At 44.2% G+C, this 13,949-nt stretch overlaps 1 protein-coding gene across 1 annotated transcript in view; it reads left to right on the plus strand.

The window, feature by feature from the left end:
- LOC136611116 (elongin-A-like) overlaps positions 1-13,949 on the plus strand; it is a 146,274-nt gene that overhangs the window by 129,921 nt on the left and 2,404 nt on the right. Inside the window, exon 11 of the mRNA XM_066590394.1 lies at positions 5,986-6,113. Coding sequence (XP_066446491.1) covers positions 5,986-6,113 — 128 coding nt within the window. The remainder of the gene's footprint in view (positions 1-5,985; positions 6,114-13,949) is intronic.

Raw genomic sequence — 13,949 nt, forward strand, 5'->3', positions numbered from 1 at the left:
TTCTGTACTCTAAAAAAAAAAAAGCCATATTGACCTATCAGGGCGCGGTGCACGGACGTGTAGCTGTGTACCTGTTGGTAGTAAACTACTTTAACTGTGTAACTAATGAATGAAACCTGATCTTGGAAATGCTAGGATATTCAGTAGCTGCCTGTTGCTGCCAATCACTCTGTCCTGCCTGGTGACGCATGTTTAGTTGTGTGTGGTTTTTTTTTTTTAACCCTCTAACTTTTTTATAATGCCTACATAATATTTAAGTGTATTTTAAAGGACCTATTTGAATAATTTTCCTATTAGCATTATGTATTAACTTTTAATTATGACAAACAAAGCATATAATATTCTTTTGAGTAGGTCAGTTAATGCAAATCGGGAAAATTCATATTTTAAATACGGAAAAATGAAGATTTGTGACTGCAAGATTCAACATTCTAAATTCTATGAACAAACATTGGTCGATTATACAGTTGGGTCCAGAAGTGATTGCTTTCATTCAAGCGGTTTAACAAAACTATTGCATTAAGCATTTGATCGTGTGAAAATAAAAGGACTATGTGAAAGCTGTAATTAGGCAAACTACTATATAAAAAAAAAAAGATTCTTTTTAATTTCTGGATGCAAATACTTTGCAATCAATAACTGCCTTAAGCGTGGAATTCATGGACCTTCACAAATATTTAGTTTCTTTCCCTTAAAGGGGTTGTCTCATGAAAGCAAGTGGGGTTAAGTACTTCTGTATGGCCATATTAATGCACTTTGTAATATACATCGTGCATTAATTATGAGCCATACAGAAGTTATTCACTTACCTGTTCCGTTGCTGGCGTCCTCATCTCCATGGCTCCGTCTAAAATCGCCTCTTCTGGCGATTTTAGACGCGCTTGCGCTGTGCGGTCTTCTCCCTTCTGAATGGGGCCGCTCGTGCCGGAGAGCGGCTCCTCGTAGCTCCGCCCGTCATGTGTGCCGATTCCAGCCAATCAGGAGGCTGGAATTGGCAATGGACTGCACAGTGAAGATCCCGGCGGCCATCTTACTAAGGTAAGTAAGAAGAAGGAAGAAGTCGCCGCAGCGCGGGGATTCGGGTAAGTACTACCCGTTTTTTTTTTTTTTTTTTACCCCTGCATCGGGTTTGTAAAAAAAAAACCCGTTTCGGCGTGAGACAACCCCTTTAAGATGCTGCAGTTAGCGATTTAGGCGTTCACTACCCTCAGTGACCCTAAAGTCGAGTTCCCTCCATGCTATGGTATTTAATTCTCAGTTTCCCCAGAGCTGCTGGTTGATTACAAGATTTATGCTTCATAATTCATCCTGTTAGGCCTCCTGCTCACGAGTGGGTCAGACCGGTGACCCCAGCTTACCTGTCCAGCTGCTTCTACGCGCTGTGGATATGCCAGACGGCACTCTGTTGCGCATGCGCAGTAGCCGCTGGTGCTGGTGGTGGTGGTGGGGGGGCAATGCGTATCCTGCGACAGTTTCACAGTGCTCACTGAGGAAGTGCTGCGGGACGGACTGTTTCCATTGACTTCAATGGTAGCCGGCCGTGCGTAACCCGCACAATATTGCAGCATGCTGTGATTTATTCTCCACGAGTGGAAAATTGCAATCTATTTCCACTCGTGGAGATGAAAGGCGTTTTGTTGTTGAATACTATGGGCTGCATTTGCTTCGGAGACCGGAGGTGGATGCCTGCCGCGGACCCCGCAAGGCTAATGTGCTCGTGTGCAGGAGGCCTTAATACTTTCTGTGCTTGCATCATTGATAAACACAAGTGAGCCATTCCCCTTGGCAGCCATACATGCCCATGCTGGAATACTGCCTCCACTATATTTATCAAATAGTGTATGCTTAAGATCATGAGTTCTTTCTTGTCTTCATATTGTTCTCTTCCCATCGTTCTGGTACGAGGTAATCTTAGTTTCATATGTACAAAGAATCTTGTATGGTTAACTTTTCCTAATTCCCCTATTGTAGTTGGGTCAATGCTACAGCTGAAGAGAGCGAATTGTAAAGTGCTGATTACTGGGAAATGTTCTAAATCTTCATCTTTATGAGACTAAAAAATCCTAAATGTTGATGTCTATCAGGGAAAATGCTATAGGGAGAAATGTGATATTTGAGTGTTCTAAAGCTGTTATTGCACAGCAACATTTCTCCCCTGCAAAACGCATGCAAGTATTTACTTTGGCTGCAGTGTTGGCGTAAGCAGCAAGTACAAGAAGTTGGTGCAAGGTTTTGGTGTAGCTGGAGTCCTGGGCCTCGAGAAGCCCTGGAAGTCTATGTGGGAGTCTTCAGGGATGAGCCCTATGACCTCCTAGCTGATGTTGTGATTGTCAGTGGGGACTACAGTAGCTATGTGAGCACCAGTTGGGACCTGCTTTATTGCTGAGGGTGAAAGTCCACTGTTAAGAGATTGTAAGTGCATTCCAGTGGAAAGTGTTGAGAGTAGCCATGAGACCACAGCATTACTACTGAGAAGACAGACTGTAAGTAGCTAACAAAACTGAGTCTCAATAATCTTGAGTTTGGCAACACTGATTGGGAAGCAAAGTATTTGAAATTGTATTGCAAAGTTCTGAAACTGCCAATTAAAGTAACTGTATTGCTGATCCAGCTGTTAACTAAAAACTATTATGTACTGTAAAGTATGCTGTGTCTCTTAATCCACCAGCACATGGTAGTCCCCCACAGGCTTTTTGGAATGCTTTCTAGCAAAGGCTTATATGGTCTTTGTCACCAGATTGTTACATTTTGAGGTAAACCCTCTGGATTTCTATTTAAGAAGGTGCACTTGATTGTAGACTTTGATAATATGCTTACCTCCCTGAAAATGGTCTTGGCTAGATGTTGCGAAGAGGATTTTGTTTATCCTGAAACTGTTTTAAGATTGTATAGTTTGTCTTCTGGGTATGATTGGGTCACTCCTAGAGTTTCTACTATTTCTCTGGTAGTGTTTTTTTTTTTTTTTGTTCAGCCCAATGATGGTCTTGGATGCTATACTTCCATCTGCACAGCTACATTGCTGCACTGGCTCCTCTCTCAGGCCTAGTAGTAGACTTCACTTCGTTTGAGCCTATATGCATGGCGGAAGAGGCACCTATGCATGTGATCTCAGTAGTGTACAGCCTACTGATGGAGGATCAGACTGATAAGTCGGACCCGCGCTGAACTAGAAAGAGGACTTGGGGAGGCCGGGTTCCCAGGAGCTCTGGGACAAATCCTATGCTCTTTCACATAAAATGAACATATCACTTTGACTACAGGAGCTTGGCTTCGAAATTATTTTGCACTGGTACAGAACCCCTGTCAGACTGCATAGGATCTAACCTTCAGTCTCTGAACAATGCTGGAGATATTTGTCCAACACTAGTTCCATTTTACATATATGGTGGGACAGTCCTCTCATGGCCCCTCTGTGGCAGGATGTCTCCAGGTTGTACAGGGCTGTTTGTGCATCCTCACTCTACTTCACGCTGGAGCTTTCTCTCCTCTCTATCCCTCCAGGCCCAAACACTCAACTTAAGCAAGGACTACTCTGGCCTTGCTTCATTATGGCTATGCGACAGATTATCCCTAGGTACTGGAGGCTGAGTGTTGTAATACCCAGAATAGTTTGGCTGGAAATTATGGATTCCCTGAATTACATGGAGAAGCTCGGAAGTAGTGACTTAGAAACGGAACACTCAAAATTTTACGCTACTTGGGTGGCGTTTCGGGACTCGCCTTCTCTTGTGGAGTGCTTGAGGAGCGGCATGGTCTAGTGTGAGATAAAATGTGGGGCTCCACATAGAAACTTAATCTCCTTAAAGGGGTGGTCTCGCGAAACCAAGTGGGGTTATACACTTCCGTATGGCCATATTAATGCACTTTGTAATGTACATTGTGCATTAATTATGAGCCATACAGAAGTTATTCCACTTACCTGCTCCGTTGCTAGCGTCCTCGTCTCCATGGTTCCGTCTAAATTCGCTGGCAGCTTGCTTTTTTAGACGCGCTTGCGCAGTCCGGTCTTCTCCATTCAGCACGAGCCGCTTCAGTGTGCTCCCCGCTACAGCTCTTCTGCGCATGCGCAGACGAGCTGTCACTGCTCGGGAGCGCGCTGGAGCGGCCATTCTGTACCATCCTCTGTTAGAGGAAGGTGCAGAAACTGGAGCTGCCCAGCGGAGAAGACCAGCCCAGCCCAGCCGCCCCGAGAAGCCTCCCAGGTAAGTGATGGGTCGGGGGGGGCTGCCGCTGCGCCGGGCTGCGCCGGGGGGGGGGGGGCTGCCGCTGCGCCGGGGGAGCTAGCGCTAGGCCGGGGGGGCTGTCGCTAGGCCGGGGGGGCTGTCGCTGCGCCGGGGGAGCTAGCGCTAGGCCGGGGGGGCTGTCGCTAGGCCGGGGGGGCTGTCGCTGCGCTGGGGGAGCTAGCGCTAGGCCGGGGGGGCTGTCGCTAGGCCGGGGGGGCTGTCGCTGCGCCGGGGGAGCTAGCGCTGCGCCGGGGGAGCTAGCGCTAGGCCGGGGGGGCTGTCGCTAGGCCGGGGGGGCTGTCGCTAGGCCGGGGGAGCTAGCGCTAGGCCGGGGGGGCTAGCGCTAGGCCGGGGGGGCTAGCGCTAGGCCGGGGGGGCTGTCGCTGCGATGGGGGGGGCTGTCGCTGCGCCGGGGGAGCTAGCGCTGGGGAGCCGGGGGCTAGCGCCGGTTACCTGCTGTCTGGTCGGCGGCTGCGGGGCGTCTGGTCGGCGGCTGCGATGCGTCCGGTTGCCATGGAGACACAGCTGGCGGCGTCTCGGGAGCGCGCACGTCGGGCTGCAGCGAGCGACTGGGAAAGAGCCGGCGGCCATCTTGAGGAAACTTTTATAACTTGCTGAAACGCTGGAACGGTAAGTACGAACCAGCTAGAAATGTCATTTACAGGGGGGCTTAGTAATGTGTACTTAATGGGGGGGACTGGGCAAAAAAAAAAATTAACTGCTTCCTCGAGACATCTCCTTTAAATTAGTTCAGTTTGGGATATCAGGGTACCCCTCCCCTCCTTAGTTGTCCCCTTGAGACTTTTTTTTTTTTTATTCCCCCCCCCCCTATCTTTACCTTTTGATTACTCATTTTTGGTTTATTTAATTTAAATTTATAATATAATTTTTTGTATATTTCCAAGACTAGAAGCTTGGTCAGATAGTAGGTGCCCGGAGCGCTCACTGGGAAACCACACCAGCTAGGTGAAAGGATGTGCCCATTGGGTGGAAGATCACGGGGCGGGGAACAGAATACTGTTGAAATGTTTATTTTACATACAGATAGGAAAGTGAGAACTGCTATTACAGAGGAGGACATCAAATCAAATTATAATTATGATGATGGTGTAGCAAGACCTTTTTGCTATGTACAGTTCAATATTTAGTATTCTATATTTAAAAGCATATTGAAAAATTTATATGAAAGTACAATAAAATCCTTTTGAACATAATGATGGTCTCTTTCACTTGTATTGACATCTCTTTGGACCACATATTAAGCATTCACATGAACAACTACCAAATGCAAAATCAACACTTTGAAAAAACTCCAAGCCTTTTATCTCCCTAATGTTTCCACACTGGATCATAAAACTGCTTATAGGTCAATTGTCCAACTTACTTTTCAGCCTGTGAAAATAGAAAAACTGTGTGTAGGAGGGAAAAGTCTAGAATTCCTAAATACAGCAATAGTTTTGTACAACTCCTTGAAAAATTGCTGGAAGTCTACATTTCAATCGCATTTTTATGTCTTTGTTCCATTGTGTTGGTAAACAGAAGCTGAATTAAGAAAAGTGTGACACTATCTAAATTTTGCTGTGGTGTAGCTAGATATCCTGTGCAGTTGACAATCGAATGTTACTGAAGATAGACATATCCTGTTATTTGAACGTAAAATACAGTAGGTTCAAGAGCAATTACCGTAATTTTGTAAGGATCTTTTTTCTTTAATGTAACGGGTTAATTTCTAATGGTTCTTCTTGCTTTACTTATATTGTAGAATACAAAAACCAGAAACAAAGGAGAGTAGTGCCTCTACTCAGAACTCCAATGCTCAGCAGTATACTGCAGTGCCTGTAAGTAGTGGCCAGTTGGGCCAAAGTCAAGACCAAAGAAGAACTATAAGAAGTAAGTATAGCTGTTTTCATGCTGTCAGTTCTGTGTACAACAGACCACCTGAAATGAAATTTGATCACCTCTTAGTTTTTTCGTTAATTAAAACCAGATGGTTAAACCTTCCATTTTTAGAACTGTATTTTCCGATTTTATTTATTCTTTTGAAGATATTTTTCCTTTATTTTTTTAACTCCTTTTGTCTGTATAGGTTTATAGGGGCTGCCATTTTGCCATTGCTGCACAGACATGCTATAGTGCAGAAATCTAGGCCATTCACCCAATGGACAGGAGTTGGTCCACTGACTTCTTTGGGAGACTGTTCTAGACATGTTCTGTGACATGTCCAAAGGTCATTGTGGAGGAAGGGGAAATGGATAAGCTATGATCAGGGCCAGACGTTGGGGTGTGTGAATGGTACAGGGCACTCATGTACGGTAATGTACCAGCATTTTTTTTTCCTTTTGGTGCCTGCTGTTTTTGTTCACTTGCCTAGTTTGGCTAAACGTCCCTTAAAATAAAAAAGATAATGGGGCCGCAGCCTAGCCCTGCTATTGAAGCTCCCATGGGTGGTAGGGGTTAAATTCAGTAATACACACACTCGCACTGGCGGCTTTCTGAGCCTGTGACGCTGAGTGTTTGTGCAGTCTTTCATAGCAAAGCTTCCTAACTCCTCCTCCCCCCCCAATCACAGTACTTAAGACTAGTAAGGGGAGGAGAAAAGAAGCTTTGCTATGAAAGACTGCACAGATACACAGCATCACAAACTCAGATGACAGCCAGTGTGAGTGTGTATTGCTAAATTTAACTTCTTTCCATCCACAGGAGTTTTAGGAGCAGGCTCAACAGTCCTAAATGTGCTGGAGCACAGAGGGCCTTATTACTAAGTGTGGGCATGATTACCAAGTGGGGACACAGAGTAGGTCCTACTACAAGGGGGTGTTCATGATTAACTGGGGCATACAAGGGACCCTATTACTAAAGGCCCATCTACACGCAACAGTTATCGCTCAAAGCCATTCAAATGAGCAAAAGTGAGCATTAATCATTACGTGTAAGTACACAGTGGCTGCGCATTATTTGTTCACTTGTTTATCGCCTGCATGAGAATAGTCGCTTGTTCACTTTTCATTTGTATTAAATGAATTTTATTCAGTGGTTTTAGTCTTTCAAATGACTTGAGGGAGGGGTGATTTTGTTTGCCAAGCTAAACACAATGACTACTTGTTTACTCATGCAGCAGAACACCATTTTCTAATTAAAAACCTGCTGGCCAAAAATTCCTCACATAAACACACGCCCACCTGAGCAAACCTATACATTTGTTCACTTTAGCTAATGAGAAAATTGGAGAGTATTTCAAACAATTATCTTTACGTGCAAATGTTCAGCATTTAAGAGCAACAAAGTTGTTAGTTTGTTCAAATGACAATTGTTGTGTATAAATGGGCCTCAAGTGGGGCTGGGGTGGGGGGTGGTGGTCACAATTACTATTTGGGGCCATAGAAGGTGTCCTATTACAAAGTGGAGCCCCATACGGTTTTACACACGGCGCATTTGCTGTGGGTTTTCTCCAGCAGAAAAAGCACAACAAACACACTGGAAATCCACAGTGGCCAAATTGACACCTAAATGGTTCAGATTTTGCCACAATTTTTGTTGTGGATCTGCTACATGTTGTAGCACTTCAATTCCAAGGATTGTAATCCAAAGTATAAAGCCACAGCATAATTGGGCATGCTGCAGATTAGTTTGGAAATTTTTTTCCAAAGCTACTTTTTAGAAATCTTCCATATGGCTTGTGCTATAAATACTGCAGCATCTGATGTGAAAATTCCGCAGCATTTATGTGAAGCTACACTAGGAGACTATTCACACGAGCATATGCAAGGTTGTGCCCAAGATTCTTGGGTGCCACTTGCATTGGACAACACATGGACACAGGCTCGTTGTGCTGCTTGATTCCTATGAGAGGACATTGCATGTCTGATTATGATCGGTGATATGGACCAGAATCAGCCATGCTGCAATTTTCTTCACACAGGCCATCAGTTTAGTGAAAATAAAAAGGCTCATTTGAATTGCCAAATCTATATATATAAAATTGAATGTATGCGTGTGTGTCTGTGTGCGTGTCTGTTTTGTCCTTTATGCGCTACTACACCATTCATCCGATCGCCATAAAACTTTGGGAAGTTGTTGAGTACACTCCTGGGAAGATTATAGGCATAGTACATTTATGCTACGATAAATGGCGCGCATGCGAGAATCGTCGACAGTTACGCACCCCCCATGTAGATCGTTTGATTTCCATCACTGCCACTAATTCTCTCACTTCGCGATGTTGTAGAAACATGAAATTTGGCACGAGCATTGATTTATGTCATAAATAGGAAAAGGTAATGAGTCCCAACTCGATTATTCAATTCTAAGCGCCAAAGAATTAGCGTCCAAATTTTACGTACGAATCTAATTCGCTCACTTCCCAATGTCATAGAAACTTGAAATTTCGCACGAGCCATGATTATGTCATAAATAGGAAAAGCTAATAGGTCCCAACTCGATTATTCAATTCTAACGCCAAAGAATTAGCGTACCAATTTTACGTACGGAATCTAATTCTCTCACTTCCCAATGTCGTAGAAACTTGAAATTTGGCAGGAGCATTGATTTATATCATAAATAGGAAAAGCTAATAGGTCCCAACTCGATTATTCAATTCTAAGCGCAAAAGAATTAGGGTCCAAATTTTATGCATGGAATCTAATTTTCTCACTTCCCAATGTCGTAGAAACTTGAAATTTGGCACAAGCATGGATTATGTCATAAATAGGAAAAGCTAATGGGTCCCAACCCAATTATTCAATTCTAAGTGCCAAAGAATTAGCATCCAAATTTTACGTACGGAATCTAATTCTCTTACTTCCCAATGTCACAGAAACGTGAAATTTGGCACGAGCATTGATTGTCATAAATAGGAAAAGTTAATCGGTCCCAACTCGATTATTCAATTCTAAGCGCCAAAGAATTGGCGTCCAAATTTTACGTACGGAATCTAATTCTCTCACTTCCTGATGTCATCTATATATATAAAAATGAATGTCTGTCTGTCTGTCCTTTATGCATTACTACACTAGATATATAAAAACGTCTGTCTGTCTGTGTCTGTCTGTCTGTCTCTGTCTTTGCAGCAACGCGCGACGGGTAAGCTAGTTGGGTATAAAAGGTCCTTGTACGGCCTGCGAAATTCACACAGTGGACTTTCCACAGCAAGAAAATTTGCAGCAAATCCACCATGTGGGGCAGCGTTTTACAGTTTTCCGCCATACTAAAATTTGTTAGACAGCCCCTGGGCAGCATTATGCTCTGCTGGCACTTTTACCCAGTAGTGTAACTTGAAGCTTCTGGGCCCCAATGCAAAACCTGTAAGCCACAACTATAATGCTTTATTCATAGTACTGGGCTCCCTATATGAAGAAGAGAAGTCTTATGTGCCCCCTAAGGCTCCTGGGCTCAGGTGCAACCACATCCATTGCATTCCTATAGTTACACCCCTACTGCTGGAGAGGCAGCCTCAGAAAATTTATTTTTCACAGGACACCATCAAACCTAAGGCTGGTCATAGAATTATAGAATGGTAGAGTTGGAAGGGACTCCAGGGTCATCGGGTCCAACCCCCTGCTCGGTGCAGGATTTACTAAAGGCCCAATTACACGGAGCGATTGCTCAAAAACCGCTAAAAAGCGATCGTTTCAACGATAATTGTTGCGTTTAAATGCGTGCACCCATCGTGCACTTTTCGTGCACTGCTGGCTGATCATTAAATTCAGTCCAACCTAAAAATCGTTGTTCAGCCTTATTGGCAGTTCTCTACGGGTAGTGGTGATAGCATTGTTTCCCATCGGAGAACAAAGGAACTGAATACAGATAAGAGCCCTCGGGCTATTAACTGCTTTTCAGCTAAGGCTTCATTTGCACACTTAAGAGCAATTAAGTAGCTTCTTAATAGTTTATACAAAATTATCTCTCAAAGCTGTCACTCAAACTGTCGTTTGAGCGATCATTGCTCCATGTAAATGGGCCCTAAATCATCCCAGACAGATATTTGTCCAGCCTTTGTTTCATTTCATTGTATTTCTGAAAACTGGGTTTATACAATAGGTCATTTTCTGATGAAACGTTCCATTTAAGAGATTTTGGGCTAATTTCACATCTTGTATGCTCCATTTTGAAGTGTCGGTTACCAATTTGATAAGATTTGTGTTACTAAACCATGATGGACCCCATTGTAAGTCAGTGGATTTATCCAGAGCCTTAACCCCTTTAAAGACCAAATTTACGGCTTTAATCCCTGCCAATTGTAGAAATACGGCTCTGGATTAAAGCCTCTGCACCTACAATCAAGCAGGAGCCTGCTGTGTCCGACCACTATGTAAGAAAAAGTGGAAGTATTGCAGCGAGCCAGAGGTAGCTCGAGTGGGTGGTGTCCGTTTTACATTTTGTCACAGTGGCAGCTACTCGGACAGATATGGCGACTCGCACAGCAGGCGGTTATTAAGAGTGTCTGCGTAGTTTCGGTACTGACTGCTGATATCTGTATGTGATGCCAATGCCTTTATATGAGAAAAACCTTACTTATGGTAATGATACCGGTCCAATTGGCCAATAAACTAAAGGCATGCAGTTTACAATGTAATGTCACGTCATAGAGACAATTCATTCTTGTGGATTTTGCTCCGATTTCTTTACTCAGAATGGAGGAGAAACTCCACTATTCTGTGCTTCCTCTCTCTATTTCTTCTAAATACACACTTGCTGTCTCACCGCACTATATCACTCTCCTGCTCTTGTCTTTGCCCTCTTCTGCTCCCAATCTCCAATTGCCAATTGAGAATTGCCAAATTACCTTTTCCAAGCGGGCTCTGGTATTGCTAGACTACTAAAGCACCAATCATTAAGCTATTGCTGGGAAAGCTATTTGAGGAATAACCGCTTCTATCTCCGGTGGGGCGCATCCTAGGTTTCCTTGAGGCTCCTAGTGAGATCCCAGGAACTTATTAACTCTTTTTCACTACTCTGCAAGCCATCCAGGTCACTACAATATAACTTTCACTATGTGATCCGACAATCATATGACGTACATCTGGGAGCTTCTCAGCAAGGTAACTGTTCTCTGCAAATTTGCATATGAAGCATGATAACCTTGAGATCTAATCGTAGAGATACATGGGTTCATTAGGAAAAGTGAGTTTGTAATGACGTTGTGCTGCAAGCCTTGCTGGATACCAGGATGATCCCTCAAATTAATTTTATTCGGGTGGGCCCAAGGAACTATAAGGGGTTTTAAGAAGCTCTGATATAAGATGGATGTTTTACATTATTCAGGAATGTTACTGATTTCCATAATGAGATACCCATGTGTTACAAAACAATATTAGCAGATCTGTCAATGATGGGCTTCAGGAACTTTTTTTTTTCCTTAGGCTTCCTGCACACGGGGCAGATTTGCATTGCATTGCATGGACCAGCCCATAGTATGCTATGAGAAAACGTGATTTCCTGCCCACAAGCTGAAATGAATTGCAATTTTTCTGCTTGCAGGGGAGAAATCGCAGCATGCTGCAAATTTGTGTGGACCGCACACAGGCGGCTTCTATTGAAGTTAATGGAAGCCATCCGCCCCATGGCCATTCTGCAATTATTATTGCAAAATGGTTGCAGGAGCCGCGTCCTCACCATAGTGACGGCACTGCGTCCTCTCAACTGCGCATGTGCAAGCCAGCATTCCGGCTGGCACATTTGCAGCCGAGGAGGTCAAGTCATTGCCATAGCAAGGGCACTGCATCCTGTGTACTGCACATGTGCTGGTCAGCACTCCGGATGGCACATTCACAGCAGAGGAAAGATGCTGGACAGGTAAGCTGGGGTCACTGTCTGGGCACCGTGTCGAACTTCACTGCGGGAATCCTGCATGCTGGGTCCAACCCGCCCGTGTGCAGGCGGCCTTATTGTAACTGTCCTTTTTTTAAAATTTTTGTATTTTCAGGTTGCTGAGTTGAGCAGTAAAATGGTGCAGGGGTGGTACTTCTTTAAACTAGTGCAGCCCAAAATTTCTTAAAAGCCCAATGTTGAAACTAAAGAGTTTGTAGTGAAGCATTAGTTTTTGGACAGGCATAAGGGAGAAATATAAAGTCCCAAGGACTGCCACAAATAGAAAAAACCCAGCCAGCAGTTTGTGACCAAGTGAGTAGCTGAAAGTTACTGAACTGTAAGGCCTCATGTCCACGGGCAAAATAGGATTTTAAATCCGCAGCGGATCACCCGCATGCGGATCCGCATCCCATTGGGATGCATTGACCACCCGCGGGTAGATAAATACGTAAATAAGTGAATTTTAAAAAAAATGGAGCATGAAAAAAAAACGTGACATTCTCCATTTTTGTGCGGGTCTCCCGCGGGGACGGCTCCCGCAGGCTTCTATTGAAGCCTATGGAAGCCGTCCGGATCCGCGGGAAACCTAAAATAAGAATAACTTACCCGCAGCGGACCGGGCAGGTCTTCTCTTCTTCAGGGCCGGATCTTCTTGCTTCGGCCTGGCGGATGTGCCCGGCGCATGCGCGCTGCCGGCGTGCCGAGTACATCCGCCAGCCGAAGAAAGAAGATCCGGTCGGGAAGAAGAGAAGACCTGCCCGGTCCGCTGTGGGTAATTTTCTTATTCATTCTTATTTTCAGCGCTCATGTCCGCGGGGCAGGAGGGACCCGCTACGGATTCTCCATTAGGAATCCGTAGCGGGCCTGATTTTCCCCGTGGACATGAGGCCTAAGAGAAGTAGAGTGAAAGAAGCTGTTTATATTGATGAACCCTGAAGCATTCGTTCATGAGACTTCCCGCCAGGTGATGGTAGGTACTGGAAAGAATGCAACTGTTTGTTTCTGTTGAGTTACTTGTTGATAAAAGTTCCATTTTGAGTAAGACTATATGGTCTGTCCATGAGTGTGTGCCAACTCGTTGCAGAATGCTGGGACAGGCCTGTGATCAGGCTTTCAAGCGATTCCCAGTGATGCTCAGAAGGAAAGAGCTGGCAAGCTCCACTAGGTCAAGAGAAGTCCCTGCCTAAGGACCTGGCTTCCAGGGGGCCATTTCAGTAACCCAGTCTGGCACTGACTACACACCTAGAGTGAAATAAGCCGAATGACTAATTGGGTTGTTGCAATATGACAACTGCTTTCTATTTTGAAGCTGACCCACCAATATGTTGATCAGTGTGTCTGGATTCATAAACCCAGAAGTTACCATTGAAATGAATGGCTGTCCATGTAACATATGGCATGTTAGTAATCTGACAATCATTAGACTCCTGCATTCAGTGCCTTGTAATGTGTGAGTTCACAGGAACAGCCGTACTTGACAGGTGGAAGCCACAAACTGTTTGCCAAATCTAAAAATGAAATAAGAAATATACTGCAATGTGCCATATATCTAAAAATACATAGTGTTCTATTCACCAGACTGTTCAGCAGTTTGAGGGAATGTGTCGATCGAAAGTGACCTATTGTTTAGATCAAGGTTTGGTTTTAAACACACAATCTTTTTGTTTTTAAAAAAAATTCTTTTATTTTTATTTTTTTATTTTCCCCGCCAGTATATTACAACCCTGAAATAGGCCAAGACTACTTGCTCTGCAGAGATCACTTTTCAATAATTGCCTTTCATTGTAAGGTTATATTTACATCTGCGCTTCATCGTTTATCAGATGGATTTCATTCATCATAGTGTGGTCCATCCGGCTTTTGACATGGCAATCTTCATTTTCCCAGATGAAATATATTGCTCTTTTATGTCTGGAGTTT

Source organism: Eleutherodactylus coqui, chromosome 1 (genome assembly GCF_035609145.1).
Source record: "Eleutherodactylus coqui strain aEleCoq1 chromosome 1, aEleCoq1.hap1, whole genome shotgun sequence".
NCBI classification, from domain to species: domain Eukaryota; kingdom Metazoa; phylum Chordata; class Amphibia; order Anura; family Eleutherodactylidae; genus Eleutherodactylus; species Eleutherodactylus coqui.